We start from the raw sequence: 15,049 nt of genomic DNA, 5'->3' as shown, positions 1-15,049 counted from the left end.
TGGGGGTAGAAGCTGTTAAGGAGCCTTTTGGACCTAGACTTGGCGTTCTGTTACCGCTTGCCGTGTGGTAGCAGAGAGAACAATCTATGACTTGGGTGACTGGAGTTTCTGACAATTTTTGGGGCCTTCCTCTGACACTGCCTATTATATAGGTCCTGCATGGCAGGACGCTTGGCCCCAGTGATGTACTGGGCCATACGCACTACCCTCTGTAGCGCCTTATGGTCGGATGCTGAGCAGTTGCCATACCAGGCGGTGATGCAACCATTCAGGAATCTCTCGATGGTGCCGCTGTAGAACTTTTTGAGGATCTGGGGACCCATGCCAAATCTCTTCAGTCTCCTGAGGGGAAAAAGGTGTTGTCGTGCCCTCTTCATGACTGTCTTGGTGTGTTTGGACTATGGTAGTTTGGTGGTGATGTGGACACCAAGGAGCTTGAAACTCTCGACCCGCTCCACTACAGCCCTGTCGATGTTAATGGGGGCCTGTTCGGCCCTCCTTTTCCTGTAGTCCACGATCAGCTCCATTGTCTTGCTCACATTAAGGGAGAGGTTGTTGTCCAGGCACCACACTGCCAGGTCTCTGACCTCCCTATAGGCTGTCTCATTGTTGTTGGTGATCAGGCCTACCACTGTTGTGTCGTCAGCAAACTTAATGATGGTGTTGGAGTCGTGTTTGGCCACGCAGTCGTGAGTGAACAGCGAGTAAAGGAGGGGACTGAGCACGCATCCCTAGGGGCCCCTGTGTTGTGGGTCAGCGTGGCAGATGTGTTGTTGCCTACCCTTACCACCTGGGGGCGGCCCGTCAGGAAGTCCAGGATCCAGTTGCAGAAAGAGGTGTTTAGTCCCAGGTTCCTTAGCTTAGTGATGAGCTTTGAGGGCACTATGGTGTTGAACACTGAGCTGTAGTCAATGAATAGCATTCTCACATAGGTGTTCTTTTTGTCCAGATGGGAAAGGGCAGTGTGGATTGAGATTGTGCCATCTGTGGATCTGTTGGGGCGGTATGCGATTTGTAGTGGATCTAAGGTTTCCGGGATGATGGTGTTGAAGTGAGCCATGACCAGCCTTGTTTGACTGGTTGTGTGTGTCTGGATGGAGAGACACACTGCCATGCGTTCTGTCTGGATGGTGAGACCATAGAAATAGAATGGACATCCCCATTCAAGTCCCTCCCGCATCCCTTTCCCTCCCGCACCACTCAGTTAATCAGCAGTTTCAGCAAGCCGATGCACAGAATCTAATCTTGATCACATAGTGAGTTGTCAATTTGGATGCAAGGTGATTTGTAGACCAGTGATTCTGCACAGTCTGACTGCAATGGACCAATCTGGAACACGCACCATGTCGTCGTCCCCCCGTCCCTCCCCCCCCGAGTGTTGTCACATGAAGTAACCCAGTCTGATGGTGTCTGTCTGTGTGCCTTGCTTTGCTTCACAGGAAGAGGCTGTACATGGATGTGTTTGAGTACACGCGTCCCATGATGCACCCTGAGGCGGGGAAGTTCTTCCAGATTAACCCAGAGGAGTACGAGCAGCCCAACCCGTGGAAAGAGAGCTTTCAGCAGCTGGTAGGACTATGACCTCTATACCCAAACTGTCCTAATTGTTACTCACCTCTGTCCTCTATACCCTCACTGTTACCGCTCACCTCTGATCTCAGGACAGTGATTGTTTACAAACAGTTACCTCTGACCTCTACCCTCACTGTCGTCACTTACCTCTGACTTCTGTAAACCTTCACTGTCCTAACTTTTACTGTTACTCAACCATATACAGTCCATTTGGAAAGTATTCAGACCCCACGTCTGTAGCCATGAAGTGCTTTGAAAGGCTGGTCATGGCTCACATCAACACCATTATCCCAAAAACTCTAGACCCACTCCAATTTGGATACCGCCCCAACAGATGATGCAATCTCAATTGCACTCCACACTGCCCTTTCCCACCTGGACAAAAGGAACATCTACGTGAGAATGCTATTCATTGACTACAGCTCAGCGTTCAACACCGTAGTGCCCTCAAAGCTCATCACTAAGCTAAGGATCCTGGAACTAAACACCTCCCTCTGCAACTGGATCCTGGACTTCCTGATGGACCACCCCCAGGTGGTAAGGGTAGGTAACAACACATCTGCCACACTGATCCTCAACACGGGCCCCTCAGGGGTGCGTGCTCAGTCCCCTCCTGTACTATCTGTTCACCCATGACTGCATGGCCAGGCACGACTCCAACACCATCATTAAGTTTGCCAACGACAAAACAGTGGTAGGCCTGATCACCGACAACGATAAGACAGCCTATAGGGAGGAGGAAAAAGACCTGGCAGTGTGGTGCCAGGATAACATCCTCTCTCTCAATGTGGTCAAGACAAAGGAGATGATTGTGGACTACAGAAAAAGAGGAGCGAGCACGCCCCCATTTTCATCGATGGTGCTGTAGTGGAGAAGGTTGAGAGTTTCAAGTTCCTTGGTGTCTACATCACGAACATACTGTCATGGTCCAAACACACCAAGACAGATGTGAAGAGGGCACGAGAGTGAAAAGATTTGTCATGGGTCCTCAGATCTTCAAAGTTCTATAGCTGCACCACCAGCATCCTGACTGGTTGCATCACCGCCTGGTATGGCAACTGCTCAGCCTCCGACCGCAAGGCACTACAGAGGGTAGTGCGTATGGCCCAGTACATCACTGGGGCCAAGCTTCCTGCCATCCAGGACCTCTATACCAGGCGGTGTCAGAGGAAGGCCCCAAAAATTGCCAAAGACTCTAGCCACCCTAGTCATAGACTGCTCTCTGCTACTTCATGGCAAGCGGTACCGGAGCCAAGTCTAGGTCCAAAAGGCTTCTTAACAGCTTCTACCCCCAATCCATAAGACTCCTGAACAGCTAATCAAATGGCTACCTGGACTATTTGCATTGTCCCCATCCCCATTTTTACGCTGATGCTACTCTGTTTATTATTCATGCATAGTCACTTTACCTCTACTTACATGTACATATAACCTCAATTACCTGGACTAACCGATGCCCCCGCACATTGACTCGGTAACGGTATCCCCTGTATATTGCCTCACTACTGTTATTTTATTGTTGCTCCTTAGTTATTTTTTATTTTATCTATTTATTTTTTACTTCAGTATATTTTTGTAAATACTTTCTTAACTAACAATACAGTTAAGAAAAAAAGTGTTAAGGGCTTGTAAGTAAGCATTTCACTGTAAGGTGAATTTTTGTATTTGGCGCATGTGACAAATACAAATTGATTTGTTACAGCTTTATTCTAAAATGGATTAAAAAAAAAATCCTCATCAATCACAATACCCCATAATGACAAAGCAAAAAGTTTTTACATTTGCAAATGTATTGAAAATAAAAAGCTGATATCACATTTTACTCAGTACCTTGTTGAAGCACCTTTGGCAGTGACTTCAGCCTCGAGTCTTTTGGGGTATGATGCTACAAGCTTGGCACAACTGTATTTGGGGAGTTTCTCCCATTCTTCTCTGCAGATCCTCTCAAGCTCTGTCAGGTTGGATGGGGAGCGTCGCTGCACAGCTATTTTCAGGTCTCTCCAGAGATGTTCAAGTCCGGGCTTTGGCTGGGCCAATCAAGGACATTCAGAGACTTGTCCCAAAGCCACACCTGTGTTGTCTTGTCTGTGTACTTAAGGTCATTGTCCTGTTGGAAGGGGAACCTTCACCCCCAGTCTGAGTGCTCTGGAGCAGGTTTTCATCAAGGATCTCTCTGTACTGACTAGTCTCCCAGTCCCTGCCACTGAAAAACATCCCCACAGCATGACGCTGGAGGAGTGGCTTCCGTCTGGCCACTCTACCATAAAGGCCTGATTGGTGGAGTGCTGCAGAGATGGTTGTCCTTCTGGAAGGTTCTCCCATCTCCACAGAAGGACTCTGGAGCGCTGTCAGAGTGACCATCGGGCTCTTGGTCACCTCCCTGATCAAGGCCCTTCTCCGATTGCTCAGTTTATCTGGGTGGCCAGCTCTTGGAAGAGTCTTGGTGCTTCCTAACTTCTTCCATTTAAGAATGATGGAGGCCACTGTGTTCTTGGGGACCTTCAATGTTGCAGAAATGTTTTGGTACCCTTCCCCAGATCTGAGGCCTCGACACAATCATGTCTCAGAGTTCTATGGACAATTCCTTCAACCTCATGGCTTGGTTTTTGCTCTGACATGCACCGTCAACTGTGGGACCATACATAGACAGGTGTGTGCCTTTCCAAATCATGTCCAATCAATTGAATTTACCACAGGAGGACTCCAATCAACTTGTAGAAACATCTCAAGGATACTCAATGGAAACAGGATGCACCTGACCTCAATTTCGAGTTTCATAGGAAAGGGTCTGAATACTTATGTAAATAAGGTATTTGAGTTTTTTAAATTTGTAGTACATTTGCAAAAACATCTAAACTTTGTCATTTTGGAGTATTGTGTGTAGATTGAGGGAAATTGTGTATTTAATCCATTTTAGAATAAGGCTGTAACAAAATGTGGAAAAAGTGAAGGGGTCTGAATACTTTCTGAATGTATTGTAGATACTGCTGCTGCTGCTGCTGCTAAAACGTACTGTCAATAGTTTGTACAGATGTATGCATGAAAGAACAGAGTCTCAGTAATTCTATGGCGCAAGTAGTCCCAGTGGAATCTAATATCACTTGAGGTTGCTGTGATTCTAGAAGGAATCTCACCATAAGTATTACTATGTTATAATAGCAATGGCTAGATTTGTTATTTTTTTGCTTTCAGTATAAAGGAGCACACGTGAAGACAGGCTTCGCAGAACACTTCTACAGTAATCCTGCCAGATACAAAGGAAGAGAGAACATGCTTGTAAGAGTTTGTTTGTTTGTTTCAGAGAGTTTAAGGGCCAGTTTCCTTGACACAGATTGAGCCTAGTTCTGTACTAAAATGCACACTGAATGAAGAATCTCAATTTATATAGGCCTAACTGTTTAGTTTAGGACTAGGCTTCTTAATCTGGGAAACTGGCCCAGAGAGTTCTGTTTGTTGTAAGGTTGTTATTGAGTGATTTGGTCATCATGTGTTCACTGTGACTTGGCTTTAACACACTTCTCTGTTCTGCCTCTTCCTCAGTACTATGACACCATAGAGGATGCACTGGGGGGTGTTCAGGAGGCCCACTTTGACGGCCTCATATTCGTCCACTCTGGGGTCTACACTGACGAGTGGATCTACATAGAGTCACCCATCACAATGATCGGAGCTGGTACGTATTCATTATTGAGTTGACCTACTGTCTGTTCGTTGTCTATCTGTACCAGTGGTTCCCAACCTTTTTTGGTTTCTGTACCACCAAATACATTTTGCTCTGCTTGTAGGCCTGTGGTCTCAGGAGTCTTCTCAAGTACCCCCTGTGGATAGGCCAAGTACCCCCACTGAGTTATACCACTTGATCTGTTAACTAGGTTAATTGATTGTCATTGCTGGACACTTTTAGCCCGACGTTGTCTTTCTAACCTCGCCCTTTTAATCCTAGCGACCGGTCATTTTTCAACAGCACCTGGTAAAGTAGCGGACAAAGTGATCATTGAGAACACCAGAGACTCCACATTTGTCTTCATGGAGGGCTCAGAGGACGCATACGTCGGCTACATGACCATCAAGGTGAGATATCATCCACGACTTATGTAATATGACTCTAGCCTAGCTGACTGACTGTGTATGCCTGAACTCTGTACATTAGTGGTCCACATGTCATTGTAAATACAGCTGGTCTAAAACAAAGGGCAGTCTTGACACATCAGTTGTGGTTGTTAGTCATATGTTATGAATATGACTCATATCTTAGTAATATAATATATTCCATTTAGCAGAAGCTTTTATCCTGACGTTTGTAACGTCTTAGTCACGTAATTAACTTGTCTAACTCCCGTATGTTTGTGGTCCTTTAGTTTAATCCTGACGATAAGTCTGCCCAGCACCACAACGCCCACCACTGTCTGGAGATTACAGTCAACTGCAGCCCCAGCATTGACCACTGCATCATACGCAGCACTTGCACAGGTACCTTACGACACAATGTCTTCATCTCCCCACAGACCTACATGCCTTTCATAAAACATTGTATTAGCCTCTCAGACCTACTTAGTGCAGTCCAATTATGGGGAATTGATTGATTTTGTTATTTATAGGGGCTTTTCATTTTGGATTGCATTTTGACTCCCAAATGCATAATAATTATCATAGCGCATAGGCTTCTACTCTTTAAAATAATGCTGGAGCTATGCTAGCTATTTTCAGTGTCTTCAACACATTCAATTGAGACAGTGGGTATCTGTCTGAGAAGTCTAACGTAGTTGATTCACGTGGCTCTAAGCATGCTGACCTTGCTTGCTCAACACTTGTTTGTTTCAGTGGGCTCAGCGGTCTGTGTGAGCGGCCAGGGAGCTTGTCCCACCATCAAACACTGCAACATCAGCGACTGTGAGAACGTGGGGCTTTACATTACCGACCATGCACAGGTAGGTAATGCAAACACACACACACACCTCTCTCTTTCCTTATGGCACTTGATAACTCAAATAATCCCTTTTCCAAGATTCTGCTGTGAAACTGAAACTCTGTGTTTCCAGGGTATCTATGAGGACAACGAGATCTCCAACAACGCTCTGGCTGGGATCTGGGTGAAAAACCATGGCAACCCAATCATCAGACGGAACCACATCCACCATGGCAGAGACGTGGGCGTCTTCACTTTCGACCACGGCATGGTGAGATGACACTCCATATCGGTCTGGTCTGGCTACCACTGAGATGACACGCCATATTGGTCTGGTCTCTATTGGTCTGGTCTGGCTACCACTGAGATGACACTCCATATTGGTCTGGTCTCTATTGGTCTGGTCTGGCTACCACTGAGATGACACGCCATATTGGTCCATTGTGGCCAGCTCATTGTCTACTGTAGTGACTTAAGGCGCCATCTCAATTCATCTTACCTCCATCTCTTGCATCCTCTCACCTATTGCAAGAGAAAGTCCAAGGTCTCTCCCCTCTGACCTTCTCCAATGTGTTTTGAGGAGGAGAGGATGCGAGGTAACAAGGAAAGAATTGAGGAAGAACCTTAGTGTACTGTAGAACCTGTCTGCAGCCGTTACTTCTTCTTAAAGAGAAGTGTTGGCTAGCAGTTTAATCCATGTGTAGGTTTTAGAGACGCACCACTGATGTTAGTTACATAAGCCCTAATCCACAGCTTTTCCCTTTTAAAAACATGTAAATGTGTTCCTACTCACACTGTAGCTTAGTTACATAAGGCATCGGATTGAGGTAATTTTCTCAAGAGGAAAGAACCGTTTAGCACCTTGCTCTTCTGAAACGTATTAGAGAAGGTCCAAGGTTCCTCCCCACTGACCATCTTCTCCAATGCTTTTGGAAAAGGAGGCGAGGAGAGAGGATGCAACAAATCGAGAAAATCTGAATTGAGAAAGAGCCTTGGCATTGTGATTATTTTGACTGACTGTGACTGTCACCCCCTGCAGGGCTACTTTGAGAGCTGCAACATCCACAGGAACCGCATAGCTGGCTTTGAGGTGAAGGCGTACGCCAACCCCACGGTGGTGCGCTGTGAGATCCACCACGGACAGACGGGAGGGATCTACGTGCACGAGAAGGGCCGAGGACAGTTCATCGAGAACAAGATCTATGCAAACAACTTTGCTGGAGTGTGGATCACCTCCAATAGTGATCCTACAATAAGGTTAGTGGGGTTTTAAAGTCAAACACTTTCTCTCTCTCTCTCCCCCTTCTCTTTCCCTCTTTCTATATCGCTCGCTTTGTTGTCTGTTATACAACCCATATTAAGGTAAATTGATTCTGATGTGTAAATGGATACTCTGATGAAATTTTTCCACGTTGTCTCAATCACAGGGGCAACGCCATCTTCAACGGTAACCAGGGCGGAGTTTACATATTCGGTGATGGGCGAGGCCTCATCGAGGGGAATGATATCTACGGTAACGCCTTGGCAGGGATCCAGATCAGGACGAACAGCTGCCCCATCGTACGACACAACAAGATCCACGACGGACAGCACGGGGGCATCTATGTGGTAAGTAGGGCTTTCTTATAACTTTTTTTTTTTAATGTGTATTTAAAGAAAACATGTAGTCAAATGTGTAGCAAATACTTATGAGACTTATAGCTGTGGTTTATTTGCAATCCTTTAGCATCTTTAACTACTAGCCCACCTTATTAGTGTCTGAAACTAAAATGCTCTTAAACGCTAGGCAGGTAGCCAAGAGGCTAAGAGCGTTGGGTCAGTAACCGAAGGTTGCTGGTTTTAATCCCCGAGCCGACTAGGTGAAAAATCGGCCCATGTGCCCTTGAGCAAGGTACTTAACCCTAATTGCTCCTGTAAGTCACTCTGGATAAGAGTGTCTGTCTGCTAAATGACGAAAATGTAAATTGATACAGAGCCATCTTGTAGTCAGTGGACTGAAAGACGGGACAGTTCTCGTTGGATAAGGGTATTAGTAATGTAATGAATCTGTGTCTCCCCTGTAGCATGAAAAGGGACAGGGGGTGATAGAGGAGAACGAGGTGTACAGCAACACGCTGGCAGGAGTCTGGGTGACTACAGGAAGCACACCTGTCCTCAGGAGGAACAGGATACACAGTGGGAAACAGGTACGGAGATGGAGAGAGACCCGTCTCTCTGTTCAGATGGCTCTATGGGCTACTCATCTCTTACAATAACCTGCAAACTAAACACTTTGCCTTGTGTGGGTCATACAGGTTGGCGTCTACTTCTACGACAACGGCCATGGAGTGCTGGAGGACAATGATATCTACAACCACATGTACTCCGGAGTTCAAATCAGGTCAGTGAGAGAGCAGGAACTCAAAATGAATGGCCAGCCATACAATGGGATCTAATGGCAACCTGTGTAGATCATGTAGTGCATGTTGTAATACATCACAGTGATATGAGCTCTTGTTATAGCACTATCAGTGTTTTATTATATGCATTGACTGATTGATGGTTAATGTTTCCCACTGTAACAGAACTGGCAGCAATCCCAAAATCAGACGGAACAAGATCTGGGGAGGTCAAAATGGAGGCATTCTGGTTTACAACTCAGGTGAGAAACCAGTATCTATTATTCTGTCTTTATCCATCCCCCTCACTGCTTGATCTTGTCTGGATAGGGGTGAAGCAAGCACACATGTTTTCTTCAGAATGTGTACCTGTCTACATTTTAAATTAATGTGCAGAACAGTGAAGACACCCTGGACTCACAGGTTCTGAGTGAAGTGGACCAATCAAATTCCTGTGTAATTCAGATGCTCCCTCATGAACCTTCTAACCAGGATAAATGAAAGGGAGACCTATTGGCTGTGTTTCAGGTTTGGGCTTCATCGAGGACAATGAGATCTTTGACAACGCCATGGCGGGGGTGTGGATAAAGACGGACAGCAACCCCACCCTCCGAAGGAATAAGATCCACGACGGGAGAGACGGAGGGATCTGTATATTCAACGGAGGACGAGGTTTACTGGAGGAGAACGATATATTCAGGAACGCCCAAGCAGGGGTCCTCATCAGCACCAACAGCCACCCCGTCCTGAGGAAGAACAGAATATTTGACGGCTTCGCTGCAGGTGCATTATGCAATGCTAGAAAGTAGGGTTCAATCCAGGTCGTGTTCATTAGGCACCATATAGTGGAAAGTGGAATGAAATGAGAGGGAGGGACTACCTGGATTTGTCCAATAAGAAATCCAAATGTTCTGTTTTCTATTGTGTGCCCTAATGAACACAGCCTAGCAGTATTTTGCTTTGTATCCTTTTGATTAATAGTAGACAAAGAGTGGGGCCCAATCCAAAATGTGGAAGTTTCACCATGTTGCTTATACCAATCAAATCCTCTTGGATCTCCACAAGTGCATAGGGGTCAGGCCTGAATCTCCACTTCCTCCACGCTGATCCTGACCTGTCTCTGTCCACCAGGTATTGAGATCACCAATCATGCCACGGCAACCCTGGAGGGCAATCAGATCTTCAATAACCGCTTTGGAGGTTTGTTTCTCGCATCTGGTGTCAACGTTACAATGAAAGGTAAGGGGGGGAGGACAATGTGTCACCATGATGTGATTTGTGGATGTTTTACTCCTGGAATCTAGCATTGTAGGATCTACTTACATCAGTCAGTCTTTGTCAAAATTGAATTCTCTTAAATTGCCTCTTCATTACTTTTTCTTATCTGTACCTGGACTGATCCAACTACATCTGTCTCCCCAGATAACAAAATAATGAACAATCAAGATGCCATTGAAAAAGCTGTGAGCAGAGGTCAGTGCCTGTACAAGATTTCAAGTTACACCAGCTATCCAATGCACGATTTTTACAGGTAACAATTTCTTACCCTATATATCTAACTTCTACCAGTGGGATTTTCCAGAAAGCAGGATTATTAAATTAGCCATTTAAACTTTGATAAACAGCCACTTAACTCTTGACTTTCTGGTTGATTTCAGAACGCTATGTTCTGAAGATAACATTATTTCAAGCAATGTTGGACAGTTAGCTGGCTAACTCATTGATCCAGCTTTCTGCAACAGGCCCCAGCTGTCCACTTTAATCGATGTAACCTGGACAACTCGTTTGGCTCATCACATGTTTCCTTGTTCTGTCCCTCCGTGTGGTCAGGTGTCACACCTGTAACACAACAGACCGCAACGCTATCTGTGTGAACTGCATCAAGAAGTGCCACCAGGGGCACGACGTGGAGTTCATTAGGCATGATAGGTACGTTACTGTTCTCTTATTAATAAGACGCGCACACTGGATTTTACAGCGGTACTTCATTCTAAATGACTTTGCAGATATTCAAATGATATCTGGTTCTGATGCAGAACCTCTTCCTCTTGTGCCAAATGAAATGTCACATTCAAACGTATTAGTATTTTGTCAGTAACTGGCTTTAATAAAAAAAAATGTAGTCTACAGATCCAGCTGGATATCTGCTAGTATTTCAGTGGCCAGTTGATAGTTTAGTCTTCCATGTCATTTCCAGCATAATTCTTTTTTATCTTCGCTGTAGATTTTTCTGTGACTGTGGAGCCGGGACGTTGTCAAACCCCTGCACGCTAGCTGGAGAGCCCACGCACGACACGGACACACTGTACGACTCAGCCCCTCCTATAGAGTCCAATACGCTGCAACATAACTGAGCTGGACCGCTGGACCCCCGGACCCTTCCAGGCCTTTTCCCTATATAGTGCACTACTTTTGACTCGAACCCTATGCTGGCCCTGGTCAAAAGTAGTGCACTGTAGGGAATAGGGTGCCATTTTGGACAGAGACTCCTGTTTGTTCAGCTCAGCTAACTAGTCCATCTATGGGGAGGATGAAAAATACAAACTTATAAATATCACAATGTAAAAATTACTTTAAAAAATATGGATGTTGCGATGGACAAAGACGAGCTGAAAGGAGACGTGACATTTCTGCTGTGGATGCACTGACTGCCTGCACCGCTTCTCCTCCCTTTTTATTTTCCTTCCCAGCAACATGTTGATGAAGAGGCAATGGGACTTGGTCGGTGATGAATGGGTTTTCTTATTCCCTTCATAGGGCACTACTTTTGACCAGGGCCAGCATTCGGGTCCTAGTCAAAAGTACCCTATGAAGGGAATAGGGTGCCATTTCAAATATTGACTCAGGTTGGAGAATTCATGGGAAGCATTTCAGCGGAGCTGTGGATGGACGCGAGACATTTTAATGCCCCTCTCTGCCTTTCTTGGCGAAGTGGGCAAGTGAAGTCAGACTGCAGTTATTGTACAGAGCCATTGATGGTGGCATAATGGCACAGCAACGCTCAGAGCCATGCCACACACTGCTTCTGTCTCCGGCAGCAAACCGTTGTGCTGGTATATGTATGTTACAGAAAAATTAATTACCTAGCACTTCGGGGGGTTTTTTAAGAAAAAAATATTTTAAATGCTTTTCTCATGTAGTTTTGTATTTTCATGCAGAAATGTTACTGTACTTGAATGTCTTTATTAAATATATATTTTTTTTGGTTATTACCCCCCACGGACTTGGTGTAAGTGTAATGTCGCAGTATCTACATTCTTTCTGTGAAAGATAAAAGCAACATTTTCTCCAGCAATGTTGACTATTTTAAGAGACTTGCGAAAAATACATTGGTCTTGTTAAAAGCTTTTAGAATTGATTCTTTGAATACCCAAATACATTTGTCTGCAATATGGAGATATGGAACCATGAATGCTTCGCTACATATTTCCTATTATTTGGACCACACTGGAGGTAAACCTCAGTATAAATGACAAAAGTATTAAGGGCTGGATTCAATCGGTATCTTCCGCGTTAAAATGTAAAGGACATTTCTGACTGAACCGACCTGCAGCATTTACCGATGACGTTGCCAAATATAGGAACATTGCCTTTTAAAATTTAAATCGAGCTATGAGGATCCTCTGCGATACTGATTGAATCCAGCCCTAAGTCTTGACAACGCACAGCTGTCTAGTTGGTAGGGCCCAGGCTGTCCTGGTTAATAACATGCCGCTTTTCTAGCCTGGTCCCAGATCTGTCTTGCAAACGCCTCTGGTTGTCATTTCCCACAATGACCATAGGCATTGGCACACAAACCGATCTGAGCCCAGGTTAAGGCAAATATTTTCACATTGGAGTAAAGCACTTAAATATATAACCAGTATATGGTTTTCATTGCTTTCCCATTCATGTGTTTCGGTGACTGTGGGTTCTCAAACAGCCAGAAATGAATGCATGTACCATAACATCTAGACTTAATATATTGTGGAGTATTCAATAACCATTTTGTAGATGCTAGTGTGAATTAAAAGGGTTTAATTTCCTAGATAGAGGAAAGTGGTCATTTTTTAAAAATAAACTTTATTAGATCATAATACAGTAGTGATTTGTGATGGTGGAAAGGGAAGAACAAGAGCAAACTACAAAGAACAAAACAGGATTCAGGGATGTGAAAGGTTTTAAATGTTGCAAATAGACTGAAGACAGTTTCCTATTCTACTCGATACAACATTCAAATTAGAAATGTAACGTTCTCTTGAACAGGCCCAAAAAATAAAACTGCTTCATCTTCACAGGTTGCTGATCATCCGGACCAGCAAGGCAAACTGTGTGCTGGCTGCTGTGGGGTCTTCAGCATACAAACACAGCTTCCTGTGGAGCAAAAAGATGGAAAAAAATAACACTAGTTACTTGACGTGTGTGTGTGTACAAAACATCAAGAACACCTCTTTCCCTGACAGACTGACCAGGTGAAACCTATGATCACTTGTTAAATCAATGTAGACTGAACAAAAATAAACTATTTTACTGAGTTACAGTTCATTAGGAAATCAGTCAATTGAAATAAATTCCACATGACTGGGACTACAGATATGCATCTATTGGTCACAGATACCTTAAAAAGTAATGGTGTGGATCAGAAAACCAGTCAGTATCTGGTGTGACTGCCTCAGGCAGCGAGACGTCTCCTTCGCATAGAGTTGATCAGACTGTTGATTGTGGCCTGTAGAATGTTGTCCCACTCTTCAATGGCTATGCAAAGTTGGACACCGGCGAGAACTGGAACATGCTGTCTTACATGTCGATCCACAGCATCCCAAATATGATCAATGGATGACATGTCCGGATGAGTATGCAGGCCATGGAAAAACTGGGACAGTTTCAGCTTCCAGAAATGATGTACAGATCCTTGCGACATTGGGCCATGCATTATCATGCGGAAACAGGTGATGTCGGCAGATGAATGCCACGAGATTGGGCCTCAGGATGTCGTATCTCTGCGCAATCAAATTGTCGGGATTCATCCGTGAAGAGCACACTTCTCCAGCATGCCAGCGGCCATCGAAGGTGAGCATTTGCCCACTGAAGTCTGTTACGACGAACTGCATTCAGGTCAAGACCCTGGTGAGGATAACGAGCAAAGATGAGCTTCCCCGAGACGGTTTGCAAACCCGTTTTGTCAGGGTGGCAGGTCTCAGACAATCCCGCAGGAGAAGAAGCCTGATGGGGAGATCCTGGGCTGGCGTGGTTTCACGGTCTGCGGTTGTTTGGCCAGTTGGACATACTGCCAAATTCTAAAACAATCAATTCTCTGGCAACAGCTCTGGTGGACATTCCTGCAGTCAGCATGCCAATTGTACCCTCCTTCAAAACTTGAGACATCTGTGGCATTATGTTGTGTGACAAAACTACACATTTTAGAGTGACCTTTTATTGTCCCCAGCACAAGGTGCACCTGTGTAATGATCATGCTGTTTAACCAGCTTCTTGATATGCCACATCTGTCAGGTGGATGAATTATCTTGGCAAAGGAGAAATGCTCACTAACAGGGATGTAAACAAATTTTGCGTGTATGGAACATTTCTGGGATCTTTTATTTAAGCTCATGAAACATGGGACCAACACTTCACATGTGTTTATATTTTTGTTCAGTTTACATGAAGGGGAGGAGACAGATTAAAGAAGGATTTTTAAGCCTTGAGACAATTAAGACATTGATTGTGTATGTGTGCCATTCAGAGACTGAATGGGCAAGACAAGAAATGTCGGTGCGAAGCGCACCAGTTTGTCAAGAACTGCAACGCTGCTGGGTTTCCCACACAACAGTCTCCTGTATGTATTAAGAATGGTCCACCACCCAAAGGACATCCAGCCAACTTGACAACTATGGGAAGCATTGAGTCAACATGGGCCAGCATCCTTGTGGAACACTTGCGACACCACGCCCCAACTAAGGCTGTTCTGAAGGCAAAAGGTGGAGGTGCAACTCAATATTGTGTATACTCAGTTTACTTCTACATGTACAGTTGAAGTCGGAATTTTACATACACTTAGGTTGGAGTCAAACTCGTTTTTCAACCACTCCACAAATTTCTTGTTAACATACACTAAGTTGACTGTGCCTTTAAACAGCTTGGAAAATTCCAGAAAATGATGTCATGGCTTTAGAAGCTTCTGATAGACTAATTGTTATAATTTGAGTCAATTGGA

General features: G+C 44.8%; 2 protein-coding genes across 4 annotated transcripts in view; one reads left to right on the top strand and one right to left on the bottom strand.

Annotated features, from left to right (window-relative positions):
- LOC106589737 (F-box only protein 11) overlaps positions 1–12,883 on the top strand; it is a 39,668-nt gene extending 26,785 nt beyond the window's left edge. For 2 of the 3 annotated variants that reach the window (XM_045710402.1, XM_045710401.1), the window contains exons 5-21: positions 1,440–1,569; positions 4,765–4,848; positions 5,113–5,245; positions 5,537–5,643; positions 5,931–6,042; positions 6,394–6,500; positions 6,612–6,749; positions 7,518–7,735; positions 7,906–8,086; positions 8,542–8,664; positions 8,773–8,858; positions 9,043–9,119; positions 9,385–9,639; positions 9,988–10,095; positions 10,279–10,387; positions 10,687–10,785; positions 11,081–12,883. In XM_045710402.1, coding sequence (XP_045566358.1) covers positions 1,440–1,569; positions 4,765–4,848; positions 5,113–5,245; positions 5,537–5,643; positions 5,931–6,042; positions 6,394–6,500; positions 6,612–6,749; positions 7,518–7,735; positions 7,906–8,086; positions 8,542–8,664; positions 8,773–8,858; positions 9,043–9,119; positions 9,385–9,639; positions 9,988–10,095; positions 10,279–10,387; positions 10,687–10,785; positions 11,081–11,210 — 2,197 coding nt within the window. In that variant the 3' untranslated portion in view covers positions 11,211–12,883. The remainder of the gene's footprint in view (positions 1–1,439; positions 1,570–4,764; positions 4,849–5,112; positions 5,246–5,536; positions 5,644–5,930; positions 6,043–6,393; positions 6,501–6,611; positions 6,750–7,517; positions 7,736–7,905; positions 8,087–8,541; positions 8,665–8,772; positions 8,859–9,042; positions 9,120–9,384; positions 9,640–9,987; positions 10,096–10,278; positions 10,388–10,686; positions 10,786–11,080) is intronic. The other variant, XR_006762611.1, reaches the window with a different exon arrangement.
- A 15-nt stretch (positions 12,884–12,898) lies between these two features.
- msh6 (mutS homolog 6 (E. coli)) overlaps positions 12,899–15,049 on the bottom strand; it is a 36,277-nt gene continuing 34,126 nt past the window's right edge. The window contains exon 20 of the mRNA XM_014180016.2: positions 12,899–13,209. Coding sequence (XP_014035491.2) covers positions 13,128–13,209 — 82 coding nt within the window. The 3' untranslated portion in view covers positions 12,899–13,127. The remainder of the gene's footprint in view (positions 13,210–15,049) is intronic.

The sequence above is a fragment of the Salmo salar genome, chromosome ssa28, assembly GCF_905237065.1.
Source record: "Salmo salar chromosome ssa28, Ssal_v3.1, whole genome shotgun sequence".
Lineage (NCBI taxonomy): Eukaryota > Metazoa > Chordata > Actinopteri > Salmoniformes > Salmonidae > Salmo > Salmo salar.
This window is presented reverse-complemented; position numbering and strand designations above follow the sequence as displayed.